Source organism: Dermochelys coriacea, chromosome 5 (genome assembly GCF_009764565.3).
Source record: "Dermochelys coriacea isolate rDerCor1 chromosome 5, rDerCor1.pri.v4, whole genome shotgun sequence".
NCBI lineage: Eukaryota > Metazoa > Chordata > Testudines > Dermochelyidae > Dermochelys > Dermochelys coriacea.
The window spans coordinates 17,950,410-17,974,241 of record NC_050072.1 but is presented as its reverse complement, the minus strand read 5'-3'; the positions used below and the strand labels follow the sequence as shown (position 1 = coordinate 17,974,241).

General features: G+C 42.7%; 1 protein-coding gene across 2 annotated transcripts in view; it reads right to left on the bottom strand.

Annotated features, from left to right (window-relative positions):
- DCC (DCC netrin 1 receptor) overlaps positions 1-23,832 on the bottom strand; it is a 975,841-nt gene that overhangs the window by 651,728 nt on the left and 300,281 nt on the right. For both annotated transcript variants that reach the window (XM_038402401.2, XM_038402402.2), the window contains exon 2: positions 12,642-12,962. In XM_038402401.2, the coding sequence (XP_038258329.1) occupies positions 12,642-12,962 (321 nt within the window). The remainder of the gene's footprint in view (positions 1-12,641; positions 12,963-23,832) is intronic.

The following is a 23,832-nucleotide window of genomic DNA, read 5'->3' as shown; positions in this document are numbered from 1 at the left end:
GATTGCTATGTTGGGGACACTACACCAGACAAATAGGATGCCAAAGGAAATAGCAACAACATAGTCAAGGTCAAGCAGGTCTAGAGGCCTACCACTAGTTGGCTAGGCATTGTATGCAGGGACATGACCAGTCTGGGATTAAGATAGGAACAATCCATGGGCAGGAATGAATGGCAATTCTCCATTTTACCCAAAAAGGTGCTTTGGGATGAGAAGAAGAATGAATCAAATTAATACTTGACAGCTTGGGAGGTGGACATATGTTAAAGGATGCTTGCCTCCTCTATAAAAGTGAGTATCATAGAATCACAGAAATTCAAAAAGAAACAGACTTAATGCTCTCTCTTTCACATTTTCTAGTACTGTCTCCAGTCTAGCATTAGCTAATATTCAGTTGACTTTTATTTTATTTCATCCCATTACCCCTAGGTAATGTATAGCCCTTGTGACCCTCTAAATCAGTGTTTTTCAAAGTTCAGGTTGCGACCCAGTACTGGGTCACAGCAAGTAAGGCACTGGGTCGCCTTTTTCAGCACCCAGAGACCCTAGCGGCTCTGGTCAGCACCACTGACCAGGATGTTAAAAGTCCCATCAGTGTGCTGCCCGGCTAAGGCAGGCTAGTGCCTACCTGTTCCGACACTACGCTGCGCCCCGGAAGCGGCCGCAGCAGGTCCGGCTTCTAGGTCATGAGGCACTGGACACTGCCCCCTCCCCAAGCACTGGTTCCCAGCCAATGGGAGCTGAGGGGATGGTGCCTGCAGGCAAGAGCCGCGCGGAGACGTGAAACTAGGAGCCAGAGCTACTGCTGGCCACTTCCGGGTACAGCGCAGTCCGCGGTGCCAGGACCAGTGGGAAGCCTGCCTCCGCACTCCGGCTGCATGCTGACTGGGAGCCACCGGAGGTAAGCTCATGCCCCAATCCCCTGCCCTGAGATCCCCCAAACCTGGACCCCCTTCCTGAACCCCAAACCCTTCATCCCTGGCACCACCCCAGAGCCTGCCCCCACAGCCCAGAGCCCTGACCCCCCTCCCACACCTCAACCCCTTCCCCCAGCCCAGAGCCCCCTCTCACACCCTGAACCCCTCATTCCTGGCCCCACCCCGCAGCCCTCAACCCTTCACCCCAACGCTCAGCCCCTCATTGGGCCGCGGGCATCAACAATTTTCTTCAACTGGGTCGCCAGAAAAAAAAGTTGGAAAACCACTGCTCTAAATAATTCATTTTAAGTTTAGTTTATTAATGCCCTAAAATAGTTGTAAATAGTCATGCTCCTTCGTCTCCTTAGCTGTTAATTAAACGTGCTGTGCCACACATCAATAGTTCTTTTAAAATTATTAGTGGGTTTAAAGTTTTAAAAATTAGGAAAATTTCTCTCTCTGTTGGAGAGCTTTGATCTGGGATTCAGATTTCTCTTTCTTCACATCTATAAAATTTTAATCTCAGGTTCAGCCATGATCCTATTCACTAGCTTTTTATTATTCTGAATTTGGCAATACTGTTAGAGAACTTACAATGTGGAACAGTCCCCTGGAATGCATGCCCCTGAACAATGGATGCTGGGGAGCACTGGGGTCCCCAGTTGCCCACCATGAATCCAGGCAGGATTCCCTGGGAACCCTGTCTTGGATTTGCCAAAGTTCATTAAACCAGCAAAGTTTTAGGCAAAACACTTTGGACTCTAAGAATTGTGATTTTCTGACTAAACTTTCTCTTGTTGGAAAAATTCCAACCAGCTCTACTCATTTGGTGAATGTACAGTATCTAGCAAAATGGTGTCCTGTTTCTATTGGGGCTTTTAGAAACAATTGTAAATAAAATAATAAAATAAATAATAAGAAATAAAAATTCACATTACTATCCCTATCCATTTGCAAAATTTTAGCATTCCATATGCCACCATAATATAGCTGCTAAGAATTTCATAACTAATTTTAATTAAAATACAAATTCTAAAAGAAAATTCACTGAAAGATTTTTACGGATATTGTGATAACTAATATGTTCAGCAGAGAGAAGATTTAATTGTGCTTCTCATACTGTTATTCAGAAGATAAGTGAGAAAATTTTTGAACCTGAAAGTCCCATTGTGTTTAAAAAATATTGTTCTATCCAAATTGTCCTTTGCAATAAATTGAATTGATTTGGCGTTTTTACCTCTGAGAAACAAAAACAAAGCCCATTTTGAGTCAGAAATGTCTAGGCATATAGGAAAACTCTTGTAGTTAGTTTTGCATAATACAAAAGGCATGTTCTTTCAAGAATAAAAAACAGGTTTTGGATTGTTTGCAGTAACATCCAAAATCTGTATCTCATCCCAACTGCAGTTACCACAAGTGGCTGGAAAGCACGAAAGACTATGTGTATGTTGTCAGAATCCAGGGTCCATTCTATCGTATTTAGGTATTGTAAGGTGCCATACAAGAGGGTTTAGAGGTATCTCACATTAGTACTTGTGTAGACATTTATCTTCACTGATTTCCATAAGCAATAACATATGGCAAGATGTTCAGTTACACCAGGGTAGCCAAAAGCATTGGGTGAGTCACAAGTATAGCCTGTATGTTTGTCACATCCCTGACTTAACAAAAATTGATACTTTACTGTATCTTCTTAAAACTCTCCTCAGTCAGCCCACTTCTGAGCAAGACTACCGCATTAATTGTATACAAGTTTGGCTCTATATCCAGTGGTGTGGAATATGAGTTTTTAAATGCTTATAAGGTTAAAGTCTGAAGGTCTATGCACCACTTAGGCTCTACAGGTTGAACTGGGGTTCAGGTTGTCCATTAGGCCATTCTGTGGGCCCTCTATGCTGGGTATCTTCTACCCCATAACTACTGAATAATATAAAAGGCTCAGTTCTACCGAAGTGACTCTCTCTGAGTAGTTTCTTACTGCATGAGTAGCCCAACTGATTGCAATTGGGACTGAATCAACAGGGGTACAGTAAGATATTACTCAGGGTGAGTGAGGTGGCAGAATGTGTTCATAAATGATTTTCAATAGCTATCGCTTTAGTCATAATTTGCCACAACAAACAACGTAATCAATTTTTTGGATGACAGACATGCAGACTGATCAAGAAGCATGAAGCTGAAATGCAGGAATTCTGTATAATCTAATCTTTTGGCTTGTTTTTTAATACAATTAGGATATTGGGGCCAACTAGTTCAGAAACTGTCTAGTTCAGAACCCTAGTCTGACACTCAAATTCCTGCCCTTCCTTCTTCAGTCTAATTAACTATTCTGTATAACCTATCCTATCTTATTTTTCACCATTACAAGAAAAAAGCATGCCCCATTGTGAGAGGGTGTACCAGGCCTTTGTGGACACTGCTGAAAGTCCTGGCAGCCTAGTATATCCCATTCCAGCAAAGTGACAGGAAAGGAGCAACGAAGATGGATCCTCCAGGCCTGCCTAGAGAGGCCTCAGGGAAGCAGCCCATCAGAGCCCAGAAGGCTCAGATAAAAAGAGCTGCAGGGTGTTAGCAGATCAGTTCCTTGCTGGGATCAGAGGGGCAAGGAAGGATGATCCTGTCTGGCCAAAGGAGTTTGAGAGATAACCAGAGGTTTGTTTTTTTTTCCTGGCTGAATTTTGCATTGCTGGATTTGGGAGAGAGAGAGCTGAAGAACCTTAACCCTGAAATAAGGGTGATGCTAAAGGGGCTAGAATGGAAGAGGCCGAGAGAAGCAGCACAACTAATTGAATCAGCCAGGAGATAGGTGCTGTTTATAGGGTGCTTGGGTTGAACCTGAAGTAGTGGGCGGACCTGAGTTCCTCTGCCACTGCAGGTAAAGTGGAATAAACCCAAAAGGTGCAGAGCTTATTTGGAAGCCAGAATAAAGGGCTGAATTTAAAGGGCCCACATTTGGGCTGAAGACCCTAGCAAGGACAAAGAGACTTTTATTTACTAGAGTCTTTAATACCCTGGAAGACTTTGACTCCCTCAGGGAACAGATGGCCAGGATCCCCTGGGGGACTAACATGAAAGGGAGGGAGTCCAGGAGAGCTGGCTGTATTTCAAGGAATCCCTGTTGAGGTTACAGGGACAAACCATCCCGATGAGTCGAAAGAATAGTAAATATGGCAGGCGACCAGCTTGGCTTAATGGTGAAATCCTAGCGGATCTTAAACATAAAAAAGAAGCTTACAAGAAGTGGAAGCTTGGACATATGACCAGGGAAGAGTATAAAAATATTGCTCGGGCATGTAGGAAAGATATCAGGAGGGCCAAATCGCACCTGGAGCTGCAGCTAGCAAGAGATGTCAAGAGTAACAAGAAGGGTTTCTTCAGGTATGTTGGCAACAAGAAGAAAGCCAAGGAAAGTGTGGGCCCCTTACTGAATGAGGGAGGCAAGCTAGTGACAGAGGATGTGGAAAAAGCTAATGTACTCAATGCTTTTTTTGCCTCTGTTTTCACTAACAAGGTCAGCTCCCAGACTGCTGTGCTGGGCAACACAAAATGGGGAAGAGATGGCCAGCCCTCTGTAGAGATAGAGGTGGTTAGGGACTATTTAGAAAAGCTGGACGTGCACAAGTCCATGGGGCCGGACGAATTGCATCCGAGAGTGCTGAAGGAATTGGCGGCTGTGATTGCAGAGCCCTTGGCCATTATCTTTGAAAACTCGTGGCGAACGGGGGAAGTCCCGGATGACTGGAAAAAGGCTAATGTAGTGCCCATCTTTAAAAAAGGGAAGAAGGAGGATCCTGGGAACTACAGGCCGGTCAGCCTAACCTCAGTCCCTGGAAAAATCATGGAGCAGGTCCTCAAAGAATCAATCCTGAAGCACTTAGAGGAGAGGAAAGTGATCAGGAACAGTCAGCATGGATTCACCAAGGGAAGGTCATGCCTGACTAATCTAATCGCCTTTTATGATGAGATTACTGGTTCTGTGGATGAAGGGAAAGCAGTGGATGTATTGTTTCTTGACTTTAGCAAAGCTTTTGACACGGTCTCCCACAGCATTCTTGTCAGCAAGTTAAGGAAGTATGGGCTGGATGAATGCACTATAAGGTGGGTAGAAAGCTGGCTAGATTGTCGGGCTCAACGGGTAGTGATCAATGGCTCCATGTCTAGTTGGCAGCCGGTGTCAAGTGGAGTGCCCCAGGGGTCGGTCCTGGGGCCCGTTTTGTTCAATATCTTCATAAATGATCTGGAGGATGGTGTGGATTGCACTCTCAGCAAATTTGCGGATGATACTAAACTGGGAGGAGTGGTAGATACGCTGGAGGGGAGGGATAGGATACAGAAGGACCTAGACAAATTGGAGGATTGGGCCAAAAGAAATCTAATGAGGTTCAATAAGGATAAATGCAGGGTCCTGCACTTAGGATGGAAGAATCCAATGCACCGCTACAGACTAGGGACCGAATGGCTCGGCAGCAGTTCTGCGGAAAAGGACCTAGGGGTGACAGTGGACGAGAAGCTGGATATGAGTCAGCAGTGTGCCCTTGTTGCCAAGAAGGCCAATGGCATTTTGGGTTGTATAAGTAGGGGCATAGCGAGCAGATCGAGGGACGTGATCGTTCCCCTCTATTCGACACTGGTGAGGCCTCATCTGGAGTACTGTGTCCAGTTTTGGGCCCCACACTACAGGAAGGATGTGGATAAATTGGAAAGAGTACAACGAAGGGCAACGAAAATGATTAGGGGTCTAGAGCACATGACTTATGAGGAGAGGCTGAGGGAGCTGGGATTGTTTAGTCTGCAGAAGAGAAGAATGAGGGGGGATTTGATAGCTGCTTTCAACTACCTGAAAGGGGGTTTCAAAGAGGATGGCTCTAGACTGTTCTCAATGGTAGCAGATGACAGAACGAGGAGTAATGGTCTCAAGTTGCAATGGGGGAGGTTTAGATTGGATATTAGGAAAAACTTTTTCACTAAGAGGGTGGTGAAACACTGGAATGCGTTACCTAGGGAGGTGGTAGAATCTCCTTCCTTAGAGGTTTTTAAGGTCAGGCTTGACAAAGCCCTAGCTGGGATGATTTAACTGGGACTTGGTCCTGCTTTGAGCAGGGGGTTGGACTAGATGACCTTCTGGGGTCCCTTCCAACCCTGATATTCTATGATTCTATGATTCTATGATTCTGACTTTATAATTTGACCAGAGGCCCACGCCACTGAAGACCCACCAGGATCAGTCAGCAGCCCGCAGGTGGCACCAGGGTTGTGTAAAGGGCTGTGGTTCACATCCAGCAGCTTGGAGGTGCTCAGGAGGTGAATGTCCCATTACATCTATATGGAAAAGTTTACCCCGCTCAGATTAATCTAGTTGGTAGCCTCATGAAAAGCCAATTGCTGCATTAAGAACAACAGACTCTTCCCTCAACCCCCCTCAATAAAAGAGCAATGTTTTGGGTTGGTTAGGGTACTGTTAAAGCTAAGAGACTTTGGATCAGTGACCCAAGAATGGTATCTGAATAGAAATCAAATTGCTCAATGTAATGTCTGTATCTGAAGACCTACCCATTACTAGAAATACCAATAATCAGTAGCCTGTTAAATTGGGACTTTTAATAAGATGTTAGCGTAGGAGGCAGCTCTTAGTTTCTCTTCGCTGCTCTCATTCCCACTTCAGCCAAGAACACTTTTACAACTGGTGAGTGTTAAGGCCTCAAGAGCCCTTGAGAAGGTCCTGGAAAATATGATTTGTGGTACATGGCAGGTTCAATGCATAAAATTTCTTGACTACAGACAGTTTTCATTTGACACATTTTCTTCATCATATAGCACGTTAAGAAGTGAAAATGGAAGGGGGGAAGGGCTTTAAAAGGGCGATATATTTTCAGTGCTCCTAAGCAGTTTGTTCTAAGCAAAGTTGACTGTTATCTTTTGCAAAAGGATCTGTTTAGCAACCATGTTTCTGGTATCATAACTGATCACAGAGGTTCAAACCTCAACTGATATATTAACCAAAGATCTATCCAGAGCTTCTCCTGAATCCTTGATATCTGCCATATTAATTTTGATGGAATTAAATGCACATAGGTATTAACATGACCCTTTCACTGTACAAGACAAAACAGGCAAACATGGTTTTGATTACACAGATCTTGTCGTGCTCAATCCCCTCAATGGCAAACACACCATTAAAAATTATTTACCTTTTATTAAAGATACAGAAAAAGAAAAAAAGTTAAACACTTGAAATGTAAAGTTTTAAATAAGACTTATTTTAACAATATCCCTTATTCTTTTTCTCTTTAGCTGTAGAAATTTTGTAGAGGAAAGAATAATTCTGCTTGACAGTCTTTTAGATGGTACTAATGGTGGTATTAACTGTCTTTTTTGGGGGGAGTGGCAAGAGAAGAAGTTAGTTGAAATTGTCTGGAGCACTTTATTGCCCTTGTTGTCAAAGTCAAATTTCCTTGAAGTCAAAACAAGATGCACACACATAAGGGGACAGAAAACAAGAGCAAAAATAGAAAAAATAGTTTCTGTCCCTGGAGCTGACTGTTAATTGCAGTCTCATGACTGGAGAAACATGGGCACACCACATAGTCTGCTCAGTCACTCCACGAACTTCCAAACTAGTACCAGCATCAGGCTACTTAGGGCATTGTTCTTAGCTGCCTCTCTCGTGTTCCAAAAGACTGAATTGTCATTGCTGGCTAAGCCAGACTCAAACAGAAGGCAAAGAGAGAAATAGGAAAGAGAAGAAAAAAGGTTAGGAATGAAAAAGGACTTGCAAGGGAGGAGTTGAGAACAGAAACCCAAGCCTCATAAATATCACTCTTTTCAATTCATCCATCCTCCACCTGGTATCACAATTCCCCTCTGTCTCTTTTAAGGACCCTGAACGGGTTGAAGGGTGGGTTAAGCATATCCTCTCATATTTTGTCCACCAATTAGGCCCAATTTCCAACACACCAATTTTGGTCCATTAATCTCCAATTTCATTTGCCTCTTGTTTACCAACCACACATCTCACAGTCCTTGGTATCAGCCATTTTTGTTTGGTTTAATTCAGCTTGTCACCCTTCTCTACTTTTTTGCAAATAATGTTATTTAACAATCTGAGTTGATCTTCCTTACTTTGGACAACTTAAAGTACTTGCACAACACAAGCCCTGTAAAAGCAGCTTCATGCCGTGATTAGTGCAACATACTGGAGTGTTAAACCTTTATTTCTCCTCTTACCCTTCTTCCCTACCCTGTTGTATCTTTCATTTGCCTGTGTCTTAAGTCAGCGATGTGCTACCAAAATTTTAACAAGGACTTCTTCAAATATTTTCCAGCTCCCTCAGGAATACATCTGATCTTCTGTCAGCAAAATACTCTTCCCACACCTCAAATAACACCACATACTTATCCTTTATCCTTATAAAAAATGTAGCAATTCTACACTCTTCCCCCACCAAACAGCGGCATCAGTGATTTCATTCTCATCCACATCAATCAGTCCCTTTAACATGCCAGTCTTCCCTCTACCCTGCATCTTTCTTTCTTTTAGAATAGCATCTTGGGACCCCAGTCAGGGCTTTGGCCTCATCACTGTACAAACACCACAAGGACAATCCCTGGCCCAGAAATCTCACAGTCAGGGATTTAGGCCACACACAACCAATGGATAAGTTGACAGGGAACAGCAGAGACAGGTGCATTTACTTAAATTAGTAATCAGCAGAAGTCCAACCAAAGCCAAATAGCATCTCAGGGGATCCCTTCTTAGGCAACTGTTCTTCAAAACAGAGGTGATTGTAGCAGGCAGCTGTCCTAAAGCCTCTGTCTGAGGGGGTGGTTGGTCAGAGTAGAGAGTGGGATGGTGAAATGGGTGTTTTCTGGTAGGTTGGGAATGTACGCCCTTGGTTCTTGAGGTGGGAAGTGTTGTCCGACTGAGAGGGGTCTACCCCACCTTGTATAGGGATCAAGTAGGGGATCAAGTAGGTCTCCCATTGCTATTAAGGATATTAGGTTGGGGGGTAGCTCTCCCAGAATGGTGTGGAGGACTCAGTAAGTAAACAGGCCTTTGCTGGCTGGTATGAGGAGTCAGCAGGAAAGTGGGTTTCTCCAGATAGTATGGGCGATTGGGTCTTCAGTGACTAGTATAGTGGTCAGGTTGGGGAGTGGATGTCCCCTAGACCAGTGGCTCTCAACCTTTCCAGACTACTGTACCCCTTTCAGGAGTTGGTCCCACCACCTGTGGTGTTGAGCATGAGGGTTTTCCCTATGGGAGTCAAAGAACAGGTTCCTGTATAGATGTGTAGGAGAACCCTGCACTGAGATGGATGTGACTGAAGGAAGGTCTTCCTCCTCCTTGGTATCTTCCAACTACGGGGGCACCAGCTGAAAAAGGGTGGAGAGTCCTGTGGTACTGGAGAGTGATAGTAGTCTAGAGAATGGGGTCTCAGTACTGAGAGGTATGTGGTACCCATGAATAGTGGAGATTCCAGTTCATCTGCCACTGATAAAAATCTTTTGAGTATCTGAATTCCTGTGGTACTGAGTGGAGGATTGGTACTGACATAAGAGTGTGCTTGGCAGTTGAAACAGACATACTGTAGATTTTGAACATACCAAAATAGGCGCCAATGGTCTGACACTTTGGTTTGCATGGTTGTACTCAAGATCCTGACTGGGGAGCTACCAATGATGGAGCTGTGCTCAGTGGTACTGGTTTGGAGGAGTGCTTATCCTCCTTGTCCCTTTTAGACAGTTCCAGGGCTCTGTTGGAAATGTGTTTCTCTTGAGAGTTCTGGGACTTCACAGACCCACCAGTTCTGGAGAAGGAGTCTTTTGCCTCTACAATGCTGAGCTGAGAGGTTGGGGCTTCTGATACCATGGACTCAGCAGGGGACAGGGGTCTTTTTGGAGCAGGTTCCTTATGATAACAATCAGCAGTTCTCTTTTGGGACTCTTCATTGAGGCCTCAAGAGTTTTGCCCCTCTTGGGTGAGATCTGTGCTGAGGTCAAAGGGGAACTTGATCTGCCCAGAGACAGATGTCTGTGGGAAGGTCTTCTGACCCGACTCTGAACTGGGTCAAAAGGAGCACTCCAGCAGCAGCTTGACTTCACTGTTCTTCCTTGCTCTGGATTTAAGAGCCAGGCAAAAGTTACACTTCTGGGAGACATGTAATTCTCCCAGGCAGCTGACACACTTAGAGTGGCCATCATTGACCAGGATAGGCTCCCAACAAGAGAGGCAATGTTTGAATCCTGGAGAGTCGGGCCTACCCTGCCAGGAGAGAAAGGCTCCCTGAAGTGAGGGAGAGGACCAAAGTTAATCCTCACACTACTTATCTACTAACTATGCAACTAACAACTATCTAAAACCAACTAACACTAAACTATAAAGAAAAAGTTCACTCAGGCATTCTCAAGAGAGACATGCTAGGGCTCTGTCTTAGGCCGAGATGGTTGAGGGGGAACTGAGGGCAGATCGACTGCGGCAGCCCTATGTAGCCTCAGTGCATGGCACGAGGATGTATAGGCAGGTCAAACGGACACTGCAAACAGGAAATCTCTGATCAAGGATGCAAGAGACACAGGTGCACCTGAAGTGGAATACCCATAGGGACATTACTCAATGAAGAATTTTTAGCCCACCTCCCCCAGTCTGCTGCTGAAGGAATGGATCCCATTTGTGTTCAAGTCTAGCAATCAAGTTGCATTTTCTAGGTCTATCTTTGGAACAAGAGTGGCTACACATTTATTTTTCTTCAAGAAAAAAATTCCTTTCACATGATCCAAAGAATAGCTCCGTTAACAAGGGAGCTCTCCGGTTCTTGTGTGCTTCAAGTACCATCAACTCTGATTCATAGCATGACTGTAAAAAATACTTATCTAGACTCTCTTTCCTCCAAGGAGATTAGAGACTTGGCGGCTTTCAACCATCGTAAGACCAAGGATCCTGTGCCTGCAAGTCTCCCATAGTAAATAAAGTGAGATAGGGGAATATAGTACAGCTCTGGATATCTACTCGCAGGAAGTCCAGTTCAAGTTCTGACCATTCTAGGCAGCCAAAACATTATTTCAGTCAGAGCCAGATCTAGTAACACACTGCTCAAGATCAAAAGAAAACCTACTGCCCTGTGAAATATTTGAATAATGGTTTACAATGATCCTACAGAAACAGGCTGAAAGCTAGATGCCATGGGATACTAAATATAACAGGGGTGGGCAAACTACGGCCCGACTGTCCTGCCTGGGCCCTGAGCTCCCAGATGGGGAGTCTAGCCCCCGGTCCCTCCCCCATATTCCCCCCTCCCCGCAGCTACACTGCTGCGTGGGCAGCGTGGCTTGTGCCCACCTGCCTCCCAGGCTTACAAATAAGCCTTTCCTGCCACTCTGAGCAGCATGGTAAGGGTAAGGGGATGGGGGGAGGGCAGGAGGTCCCAGGGAACGGTCAGGGGGCATTGAATGGGGGGGAGGTTTGGGGGGAGGGCAGGAGACTGGGAGTGTTGGATAGGGGGTGGGGTCTCGGGGGGCCAGGGAGCGGGGGGGTCCTGGAAGGCGGCAGTTAGAGATGGGGGTCCTGGAACGGGGCGCTCAGGGGACAAGGAGTGGAGGAGGGATGGATGGGTCGGAGGTCCCAGGGGGCCTGTCAGGGGGCGGGGGTGTGGATAGGGGGCGGGACAGTCAGGGGACAGGAAGTGGGAGGGGGTGGATAAGGGGTGGGGGGCAGGCTGTTTGGGGAGGCACAACCTTCCCTACCCGGCCCTCCATACAGTTTCGCAACTCTGATGTGGCCCTCGGGCCAAAAAGTTTGCCCACCTCTGAAATATAACAACACTTCATTATTTAACCTTTCATTCAAGGACCTCAAAGCAGTTTGCAATGATTAGCAGATTAAGGTCTCATGCCACCCTGTAAAGTGGAGTACAGTTATTGCCATTATACAAATGGGGAAACAGACATGGAGAGGCTATTGCTTATCCTTTTAAGTGCCCACTAACTTGAGGTGACGACGTTTTTGACACACGTAAAGCATTCACAAAGGCCGAGCACCTACCAATCCCTTGTGTCTTCACTTGGCATTGTGGATGCTCAGTACTTCTGAAAATCATATCTAGGAGCACTAGCTCAGGCCCCCAAACAGTAAGTTACCCAAAATTATTGGCCACCTGTAATAATTTAGGCCCAAATGGCTATCATATAGAAACTCAGTGGCAGAGCCATAATGAAACCCAGATCTCTTGATGACCAATATCCTGTTCTCACCACCATATTATACTTCCTCCCAGGAACTTCAAAAAAGAGCTACAGAAATTAAGGCTACAAATTCCAATAAATAGTATAATGGATTCTTGTCAGTGCGGAAAAAAAAGACCTTAACTGAAAAACAAATTATGCACATTTTACATCCCACAGAGGTTCAGCGTTTTATTTTTTCTAAGGCTGAATTAACTAAGAAAGCAGTTAATTTCCAACTTCAAAGATTTTTTCTTGTTTTGAAGACAATAAATATGCAGCAAATATCTCACAGCAACAAGGAGCTGATTAGACATATTTAAGCAAGAATAGTTGCTTGTCAAAAATAATTAATGTGTCACGTCTGGCTTTATTTTATTTATTTTTGGGGGGAAACCAAACCACACATTTCTGCCAGAAGAATGTTTCCCTACATTTTAATTCTTCTTTAAAATTGTTCTCACAAGACAATGTTTCTAGCAGTTTAAACGACAGAAGAGTTATTCCTACCTGCTACAGTGACTTTAGCTGTCCGACTGATGATAGCCCCAATGCCTTCTAAAGAGGCCTCGCATTGGTAGAGACCCTCATCTGGCTTATGGTGCCTGGAATGGACTATGCTTTGTATCAAAAGGGAACCATTGGCCATCTGCTGCCTCCTTTCATCCACTGCTAGGTTTAAGAAGACTGCATCTTTCTTCCACTTGATGACAGGAATTTCTTGATCTGATTCCACCGTGCAATTCAGCAGCACATTACTTCCACGCATGGTGACAGCATCTGAAGGCTCAGTCAGGAACCGCAATGATGTAAAACCCTTAACTTGTGAACCTAAAATAAGAAAAGCTTGGTTATTCATTCACATACAGTGAGATAGATGCCAGTTCTGGTGCATTAACTCATTGAAGAGTACGAACACAAAATCCCAGAATGACGACAGGTTTCAGAAGAGCAGCCATGTTAGTCGGTATCCGCAAAAAGAAAAGGAGGACTTGTGGCACCTTAGAGACTAACAAATTTATTTGAGCATAAGCTTTTGTGACCTACAGATAGTGAGCTGTAGGTCATGAAAGCTTATGCTCAAATTTGTTAGTCTCTACGGTGCCACAAGTCCTCCTTTTCTTTTTGAAAATCCCAGAAGACACTTTGGGTGCCTAGCGAACATTCTGAGAATCAATTTAATTTAAAATAGCATGTCTTAGCAAATTGATTCAAGGAAAACCAAGATAAATATTTTGGTGCCATCAGTTCAAATACAATATTTACAGAAGGGAGACGAATATGTAAACAAAGCAAAATACCTCTAACCATTTGCCCTCCACCCCCCCAAGCATTACTTCAAGAAATAAGTTCCAATGTGTTCAGTTTTCTCTAGTGCAGTGGATCAGTCCAAAGCCTATGCACTATTTCAGTACCATTTTGAGGGTAAAAGTGGAATTTACTCTAATTGGCTCGTAGGGCTTGTGCTGGACCCCTGCACAGAGCTGAATTTCACCAGGAGAAGTTTGCAAATAGCACTTGAGTGGCTTGTATTTATGAGCAATCTTTCAGAGGAGGTTAGACAAATCCAGAGTCTGGCAATCTTTTGGAAGTGCTCCCAAATCTTTGTATATGATGAATTTTTTCTCCCCTAACCAGAATGACACTCACATCTGTAGTAGGAAGAGAGTCTGAGACATAAGCCCTTGTATCAGAGGCCTGGTATGAGGCAGGACCTGCTCATAGAATTTGGCAAGAATAGGACTGATATTGCAGAAAAACACATTCCTAACAAGTATAGTCACAGAATGCTCATGCAAACACATGCCAATGTCCAGTGGTACCAGAACATCCATATATCAAGGATGGTACAAAAACATTACCCAAGGATAACAGGAACACACTGACCCACCCTAAAAGATAAGGTCAGGATGGTAATACGTAATAGAGATGTTTTGATCGAACCAACATGTACAAGATGGGTGATAACTAGCGATGTCAGGGGGCAGTAGCTAACTATGTCAAAGGGGCAATACTAACTTGTTTGTATCTGGGTATAAAAATGTATCTCAGAGGGAGTATCTTTGTCTGGCCTTAGGAGGAACGGAAAGTCCTGCCATTCACTGAGCTGGCCCATTGTTATGGGCATACATGTATTAGTGGTCTGGCAGAGTCTGCGGGATACTAGTACCATGCTTTGTCAACAATACACCTGGCTGGGTGCCTTCATCCCTTAGTGGACCTTGTGGTCATTGGGTAGTTCGCTCAAGGTCTGCCGTGCCAGCTGCCTGCACAGGGTCAGGGTGGCACACAGAGAGAACACACACACACACACACACAGAGCCAAACATCTATCAACATCTAACCACAACATCCTCAAAAACACCTCCTCTTGACTTCTTTTCCATTCCTCTGCAATAGAGAGAGCAATGGGGGAGATACTGAAGTCCCTTGGATACCAGCTGAGAAGGTGTCTTAGCAGCAGCCATTACAGGCTATTCTTACGCCATAAATGTGTGACATCAAGAATGCATGACAGGGCTGCAAAATGTAGAGTCTAGGCCCCTTTGCAGCCCTGCACAGTTAGGAGGCAATGGAGAAGAAGATGGAGTGAGAGGCTTCCATGGAGGGCCCATGATATGAATATAAACCTTAACTGATAAAGACTAGAAAACTGTTGAGATGCTTAAGAACGAGTAGATTTTATTACATATTCTAATGGCACAATAAAAGGAAAGGAAATGGGCCTGATTCTGATTTTCTACTGGATTGCACCTTTTCCAGTCATTTACACCTGTGCAAAGTGCATGAAATTGGATTCTGATTTGGTAGCATTTTACATGCACTTTCCACAAATGCAAATTACTAGGCCATGGTCCAGGCCCTATAATTTCCATTGATTGCTAAATGGTATTAGAGAGTCAAAACTTATAGGACATTGCATGTCTTTACAGTTGCTGACTGTGAATGGAAACGAGGCAGATATTTTCCGTTATGCAAACCTTTTCCTCAACCTTTCTTCCACAGATATGCTATATATAGCATTCCTAGCTGTTAAGGGTTGGGTTGACAGTGTGACCTTGAACTGCTTGGCTCCTGATTGACAAAGCCTCCAGTATATGATATTTCCAGCTCCTCGCCAGCTACCATCCTCCTCTCCACATTACCTTTACTCTGACCATGTTCTAAAGGAAGAACAAAATTAATTGACTGGCAAAAAATGTATTCAAGGCCTAATCCTGATCTTGCTCACAGTGGTTTAATCCCAATTGCAGTCTATGAAGCTACACTGGTTTCAGCAACCTAGATTGCATATTGGTGGAAGGTACACTTTTGTCATGAAACTGTTGTTAGTAACAAACAGACCCATTTACAATTTAGGAAAGTACAGTTATCTTAAAAAACATTTATTGCTTTTTATTCTTCCATTGGCCTGTGGTGTTTGTTTTTAAACCACAGCTTCTTGTTGGACATTTTTATTTATACCACCAAAACACAACACATTTTAACACCCAGATGTTTATGACAGTATGTTAATGAATTTATATGACTAGTATCAGAAGTAAATAATCCACTTCTTCTGAAACAGTGGGGTTATGACAGATTTCAATTCAGGGAGTTCATAAATTACAGAAATTAAACAAAGATTAACTTTCTTTTCATGCAATTACCCTTGCAGTTCAGTCAGAATTTCAGCTATTCATATCCTTTGCAGAAGCCATAGTTATCTTAAATTGCTTTAGTGCATAGTACCTAACAGCTTGAATAACCTGTAATGCTTTTGGAATGTGAATACAATCCAAACCCTTCTCTGAAATATTGCTCCTAGAGGCTGAAGTGGTGAGAGATTGAAGAAATGATCATATGCTTTCAAAGACAATTTCTTGGAAGTCCAGGAAGGAGGAGCGATTAAGAGACAGGTTTGTAAAGGTATTTAGATGCCTAATGATACAGATAGCCAACTACTAAGATTTTCAGAACTGCCATAGTGCCTAACCCCTATTGAAATCAATGGCAGTTAGGTACCTAGATGCTTTTGAAAATCCCACTCGGCTCCTATCTGATTAGATACCTAGGAATTAGCTCAGCAACCCTCAACCAAAATATTAGATCTTGAATGCCAACCAATCTTTGGGAACATTCCAAACCATGTATCATCATTATTTTAACAAGGGACTTCCACAAACCTTTTCCTCCCTAACCTGTAGTAAACCCCAGGTACCAGAGTGCATGCACCTTCAGACAGGAAGGCTGAGGGGACTGAACATTGTTCAAAATTTTTAGGATATGTCCAAAGATTACACAGATTTAGTCTTCGTTAGATTAACAGGGAACCAGATTCCAGACCAGAGCTGGACATACAACCCTAGAGCCTGTCAACTGGAACACCTTGGTACTCAGAAGCCCAATCATGGAAAGTTTTAAGGTGGAAACTCAGAACGTAAATTGCACTGAGAAACCAATATGAGTTTTGAAGCACATATTAAACATATTCTAAGTAACCAGGCAGCGATATTTTACACTTGCTAAAGTGTTCAAGTAGTCATCACATGTGGCCCTATTTCCAGTGGATTGCAGTAATCCAGTTTTCTTTTTCTTCACACACACATTTCATAGATGGACTCCAGGTCCTCTGGGAGAGAATATAATTTCTTGATGGAGAATAATATTTTTTCCCTAGTGAGTGTTTAATTAGTGCAGCAAGAGTTGAAATCAAAATAGAGAGAAAAGATGCATTTATGAATATATTTTAGAAATTCCAAAACTGAGTTTAGCTTCCCAAATGATCTTCAAACCTATTTTTTGCTGAGGCCTAAATAAATTCCACTTAGAAATTATTGCTCTGCACCTCTTTCTCACAGCATTGCAACTCATGGTGACCTTCCCTCCAGTGAGCAGCACTGGAAATAGCTACTTCAGGGCACAAGAAGGGGGAGCGGGAGACTCCCACAGTGTTTTCCCTTATTCTGCCAAAAGCTGAAATGCCACCTCTGAAATGTTCCTAATGCCCAGCACAGGGATATCTATTGAAGCCAATGGCAAAACGCCTGCTGGCATCAATGAAAGGAAGAGTGGACTGTTGGGAACCAGATCTGAAGTCAAATGTTTGCATGGCAAAGCACTGTCCCGGATGATTATCTCTTCAGCTACAGCCAGTGGAGGTTTTTAATCTCGTGCTATTGGAAGATGTGAAGATGCTGTAAAACTTCTTTAGTATTTGTCCGAGTCCTTGAGAAGACACTTCCCAGCTGTACTTTCCCTTAAATATCTCATGAAATCCAAGATGAGTTAACAATGCAATGAAAGCACCTAAATACAGCATAGTTTACAACAGGCCATTAAACTCTTCACCCCTAGTATTTGGAGGAGGGGTGGGATTTGTTTTTCCATTCGAGATGGACAGTGGGCTCATTTTATTTCTAAGAACCAGATTGATATTTTCCAACTATGTTTAAGCCTCTAGACTACTAAAATGTATGCCAATAGCTGAAATTAAGGGGTGAGAGGAAGGGATAAACTAAGAAGGTAGCTGTAGAGGAGCTCTTTCAAACTATACTGCAATATAAAATCTCTCTTCTACAGTTTCAGTGCTTTATCTGGCACCTTTGATCACCTCCTTAATTTTTTTCCATCTTTAATTATATTTCCCTTGCAATCCCTCAGAGTTGCAAAAAGCTAAACATTAAAATAAAAAGTTTGTGATTATTAAACTCCCAAGCATTCAGCATCAAACCCAATGAAACTGAATCTTGGATTTGATATTCATAGAATATCAGGGTTGGAAGGGACCACAGGAGGTCATCCTGAGTCCAACCCCCTGCTCAAAGCAGGGCCAATCCCCAATTTTTGCCCTGGATCCCTAAATGGCACCCTCAAGGATTGAACTCACAAGCCTGTGTTTAGCAGGCTAATGCTCAAGCCACTGAGCTATCCCTCCCCCCTAATTGTTCATCAGCGTGTCTGGAAACCCTATGCTTATGAAAGTTTGGTGAATATAGACTGAGGGTACTTGCAGAGAGCCTTAATTACTTCCATGGGATTGTCTGCATAGGTAAACGCTAACCAATCTGAGTAAAATTTGCACAATTGAGTCCATGCCTGGGACGTTGCTGCACTTCTGTCACAAAAGTTTACCTCCCTTGTGACTTTTCCCCAACATGTTACTTCAGGTTCTATGCCCCTCAAAGACATCTACAATCAGAGCACTAGATGTGTGTGCTTTTCTAATTGTTTTAAGTGTTATAACATAGCAAATGTCTGTTCCACCATTAACATGTGCACATACATCTACTGTCTCAGATTCAGTACTAAGAGGCTGAGATTTACAGGGGATTGAGCGCTACAACACAGACTGAAATTGATCAATCAAAACCACATTTTTCCTTTCTTTTTTCTTATTAAAACATTGACAGAGAGACTATGAATACAGATTTATTAGATCTGTGGCTCAATTACAAACCTGAACTTGAACAGAAGAGTTGTAAAGATAAAATAGCTCCAGCCCTCCAAAAACCACATTTCAACTATTCTGAGCACACCCCTTGTCATAAACAAAAAACTATGGCACTGCTTATGTCAAGATATGAAGCTCTGAGGTAAAGGAGAAAACGCTTCAGGCAACAGCCCAAGAGTCATCTAGACAAATAAAGGAACAACTAAAGGCTGAAAAACCCCAATCCTTGGTCCCTTGTTCCTTCAGCAACCAAACCATTACCCTGTATGACAACCTGATATGCGATACAGGTTTGGAAGCCTATTAGCTTTCACCCTGACAAGCAACGTCAGAGTGACTTCAAAGTTATCATTCTCCAAGCAACATATAAAATTAACATTTAAAATATAAACCTTGATGTCCCCATCTCTGAATCCTTCCACTTCCTGTTCTGGCATTGTGAACCGTAATCCACTCTTTCTGAATGTTCTGCATCAGCTATTTCCATTGCAGAGACAGAAGAGATTTCACAGTTGCAACAGCATTTGACCAAGCAACCCTGGGAGTTTTTTTATTTTTCAAACACATATTAAGAAATAAAAAGTTTTGCACACAAATTATTTGAAATCTGCAAACATAAGGGTACCTCCATCTATTAGAAATGTGGTAGCATAATATACTAGCTGAACTAAGTCAATTATAATAAAATGTATTTATGGAAGCCCTGAGTATTTTTCTCAGGGGCCATTTTGACTTAGTCTACAGATTCTGCATTAAATTAGCTTAGTGCTCAGACTAGTAAACACTTATTTACAATTTCAGGTAGCATACAGAACAGCAAAACTTGTCACAATTTTCTGTTTGCTCCAAATCAACTAAAACTCAAATGAGTCTTAAAATATAATAAAATTATTAAAAGGAATGACCGCATTTTAATCTAACTTGTGTAGCGCTGATTTTTGGTGCTGAGCACTTTAAATTCTAGCCCTTTTTGAATATCTGGCCCAACATGTGCATTAATATTACATGTCACATGTAGAAAGACAAGCCTGCTACCCCCAAGGAATTTACAATCTGATTCAAAGGAGCACAGTACATAGAACAACTCTTCAGGCATTATATACAATTCTGTAGTTCTCTATAGTGGTGCATCAGCTCACTGCATTTTAAAATAGTTCTACTGTAGTGTTTGGACTGATAATATAGTAATTTTTATTAGGAAAATTGTGTCACTAACTCCCAAGAATCCTGGTGGTTACTGAGCACATATAAAGAATAGGTTTTCAGTTTAAACATTTAGTTTTGATGTTCGTAATTTAGATTTTTCATTTATGTATTTAGTTGAGTTTGGAGCTGGTCAAGAATTTTTTGATGAAATTTTGTTTAATTGGGAAATGCCGATTTGTTGAAACCAAAATTTTTCATAGGAACATATTCGTTTTAACAAAACCTACCTAGGTTAAATCCCTGCCTGATCCTACCATGAGAAGACAGTTTATCCATGCAGGAAACAGAGCTTTTTAGGGCCAATCCAAGGCTGTGGCGTGAACTCCCACAGGAACCAAGGACCATCACAAATTTTACAACCCACAGTTCCCTGTGAAAGCTGCACTTTTTTTACCATGATTTCTCTAATAAATACATAGCAGCATGTACATAAACTAAAATAGAAACCCTACCAAACTAAAACTCCCCACTACAGACACAATTCTCCCCTGGGGAGGAAATGGGAGAAGAATAGGCCTCATGCACTTGATGTTAGTCACATCACGGAAGGTGCCCAGATATTATACCAACAAAGGTGGTACAGGTTTCAGAATAGCAGCTTGTTAGTCTGTATCCGCAAAAAGAAAAGGAGGACTTGTGGCATCTTAGAGACTAACAAATGTATTTGAGCATAAGCTTTCGTACATCCGATGAAGTGAGCTGTAGCCCACCAAAGCTTATGCTCAAATAAAATTGTTAGTCTCCAAGGTGCCACAAGTCCTCCTTTTCTTTTCACTGAAGCTCAACTGCTCTTATGACAAAATATGGCCACTTTTTGGCAGCCTACAGAAACACCACATGACACATCAGGACAGAAGTTGCCACTTGGAGCTGCAGAGGAAATTCGGAGTGGCAAAGAGTTGGAATCTGGCCAATGTTAGTAGTGTGAACTACTTTGACATAAAAAATGCTCCTGGACCTTTAGTGATGTGAGTGTTATATTTCATCCAGAAGACATTAACTCAAACAGCACATGATCCCCTGGCACCATAAGGGGGCATTGCTTCCACACTGACTCAGAAGGTGCCTCATCACCTCATCCAGGGCCTACATTTTCCCTAGGTTTCTCCCATCTTAGTACTGCCGCATCCTGACCCTGCTTATATGTGGCCTAGTAAGGAAGATATAAATTCAATCGTAAAGAGTGTTACCATTTCAAAAAGTATCAGAGGCAGAACAACTCCTTTCACCCTTAACAGAGAGAGGCTGTCTTATCTTTTCATTAAAAAAAATATAAGATTACACACTGTTGAGATCATGCCACAGACTTGACCAACTTTGCTAGGGCTGCTTAATATAGTTCATGAGAAATTAAGTGACAGGTTTCAGAGTAGCAGCCGTGTTAGTTTGTATTCGCAAAAAGAAAAGGAGTACTTGTGGCACCTTAGAGACTAAGTGTTCATCTTTTTGGGATTCAGAAGGAAAACATCAAGGATTAATTCTGTAATAATTTGACAGGTTTTTTTAAAAATCTAGACAAAGTGGTAAAATGTACAGAGCCACAGTAATTGTAGAGAAGAACTTGCAGCTCGTTCCTTCACTGCTGGATAATTTTTAAGACTTTTTATGGACACTGAATTAAAAAAAACCTGACACTTCTATAACTGGAACATACACTGCATAATCCTGTCTCTCTGATTTGTTTTTAATGTTTTGCTCATTGTAGGAGTACAAAAGTCAGCTCTTTTCTTATACACAGTTGTTAAAGTGAGCCACTTCTTTCTATCTTCTGCAGAAAGCTCAAAGTCAGATCAAGAATAAAGTACTCTCTACTTAAAAGAAACTCTCTTATTAAAGGAATACTATGTCCTGCAATCACTACTATCAGCTACAGAATCTCAATCTCCTCACAAACAATGACTATCCTGTAAGATTCTGCCTATGGCCAATTTCCTATTCCCTATAGGCTCCCTGCCCTCTCATCCACTGGCCTGCTGCTTTTCTTGACCCATCTGTGGAGTCCAGCAATTGTATCTGGCTCTCTGCTGGGGCCTCTGCATTAAAGTATTGTGCAGTGTAGGGTTCCAGCTGGGAAAGGGACCCCAAAATACTTTATACACAGGAGGTGAGTGATTTCCAGATTGCTGGTCTCTGGGGACCACTCTAAGGAGGTACCACAACTTCTGGGCCCTACAACTTTAGCATAAAAGTTACCCTACAAACTGTTCGAAATTTAATAAATTTTGAGTTAGTCTTAGATGCAGTTAAATTCAGGCGAGTTCTTATTTCAACTCATCCACTGTTGGCTGTTGAATGTGATTTGCTGGTGCAATTTTGTGTTATCAACTATTCTCAGGTTGTTGTCAGACCTTTTATTGCATGAGCCAAAAGGATGATGATGTTGTTTTTATGATCATATTTAATGCTGTGCACCATAGCTAGCTCATACAAGCCCCAAGCAATTCCAGGTATCTATGTGAAGTTGGAACACGCCGGTTTCCTTATCCAATCTATGCACTATGCATGCTAATTTGCACACAAAAGTTCTATGGGAAAAAATCCTACTTTAGGTCTTTTAAAAGTACCGCAGCATTTTCAGTCGTCTCCTTTTCAAAGGTCCAGATGTGCTAATTTAGTTTGCTTCTCAGGGCTAAAGGGAGTTAGGAGTAGAGGCAAAATGCTCAGGCCTGGCAAACAGCATTGATTTAAGGTGTTTAAAAGCAACACTTCCAATTAAAAAGACACCATCAACATGAAAAAATAAAATCCCATTTCTGTCTGAAAATGTTGTACCTACTATAATTACAGGTACCATCTAAGATAACTGTCACTGAAAGAAGATAGGAGAAAGACTTTTTCCTACTGCGTTTACTCTTTTTGACAGCACTCAGTCTCTTTCATTATTCTTCTGTATAGCTATCTCATTTTCTCCACCATAGGAAAACAGAAAATCCCTTATCAAAATGTTTTAAAGCATTTTTTTTTAAAGTTCAGGACATGCTATTTAAGGTGTTCTCTGTCAGAAACCGCTTTCTTTTCTTTCTCTCTCTTTTTAGTTAGTAATTAAAAACAAACAAACTGAGTGCTCTCTTTAAGGAGCAGTGCTGTGTTGTCAATCCCATCCAGTCTGCTGCATCCAAAAATGTACTGAGCATGGATTGAAACCTCTAGAGCAGTGTAACACGGGGGATAAATGTGATGAGGAGAATCCCCAAAGAAGGGAAGCACCAATATATGAAACATTTGGGAGATATAACAACATGTAAATAGTTCAGAGAGGGGAAACCTCAGAGAAGAAAGGGGAAAGGAAGGGGGAATTTGGGGGGATGGGAGAGATGAACTGCTTGTTTGCTAACTCTGAAATAATCTAATGATCCTATTTTCAGAGGATGGGTGGGAGAGGATGAATCACCAGGATTTAGCCACAGGGTGTTGTGGGAGGTACAAGAACCCAGTTCACCAGGCATCCAGCCAGTCTGTGATACTTACTGAACCAAAAACGGATCCACTGGGATCAAGCTTAGAGGGAAAGAGAAAGCAGGCTTGAGACAGCAGCCTGGGAGCTGTGTGCAAAGACAAGGAGATTGGTTTAACTGGTTTAATTGCCTCTGACTGAGCTAGACTCTGCCATGTTCAGTGGCTTGGGATTTACAGCAGAACTGTTCACTCTTGCATTGCAGGATCAGATTGAGCCCCCCATCCTCCTATCAGGGCAATGCACAAGGACAGATACCTGTGGCACAAGCTACCCTCAAATTGGCAAGATGGGTGCAGGACCTAGCCCTGTTACCCTCCCACATTGGCCAGACGAGCACTCAGCAAAGCTGGCACTTTTTCAAAAGGTGGCAGAATTGCCACTCCAAAACGCCTAGAGGAATTCTATCTGCGTCGGAATCTGAGGTTCTCACTGAAGCAAGGTCACCAGGAAGAGTCTTGGCTTACAGCAACCAAGACTACCCTGTCACACGTCCCTACCTTGACACCGCAATCTCCTCAGCTATTATACCATGTACTTTTCCTAAAATAGCTGAAAGATTTAGAAACACAACAAATATTAATCTGCTTATCTCTACCACACGTTTA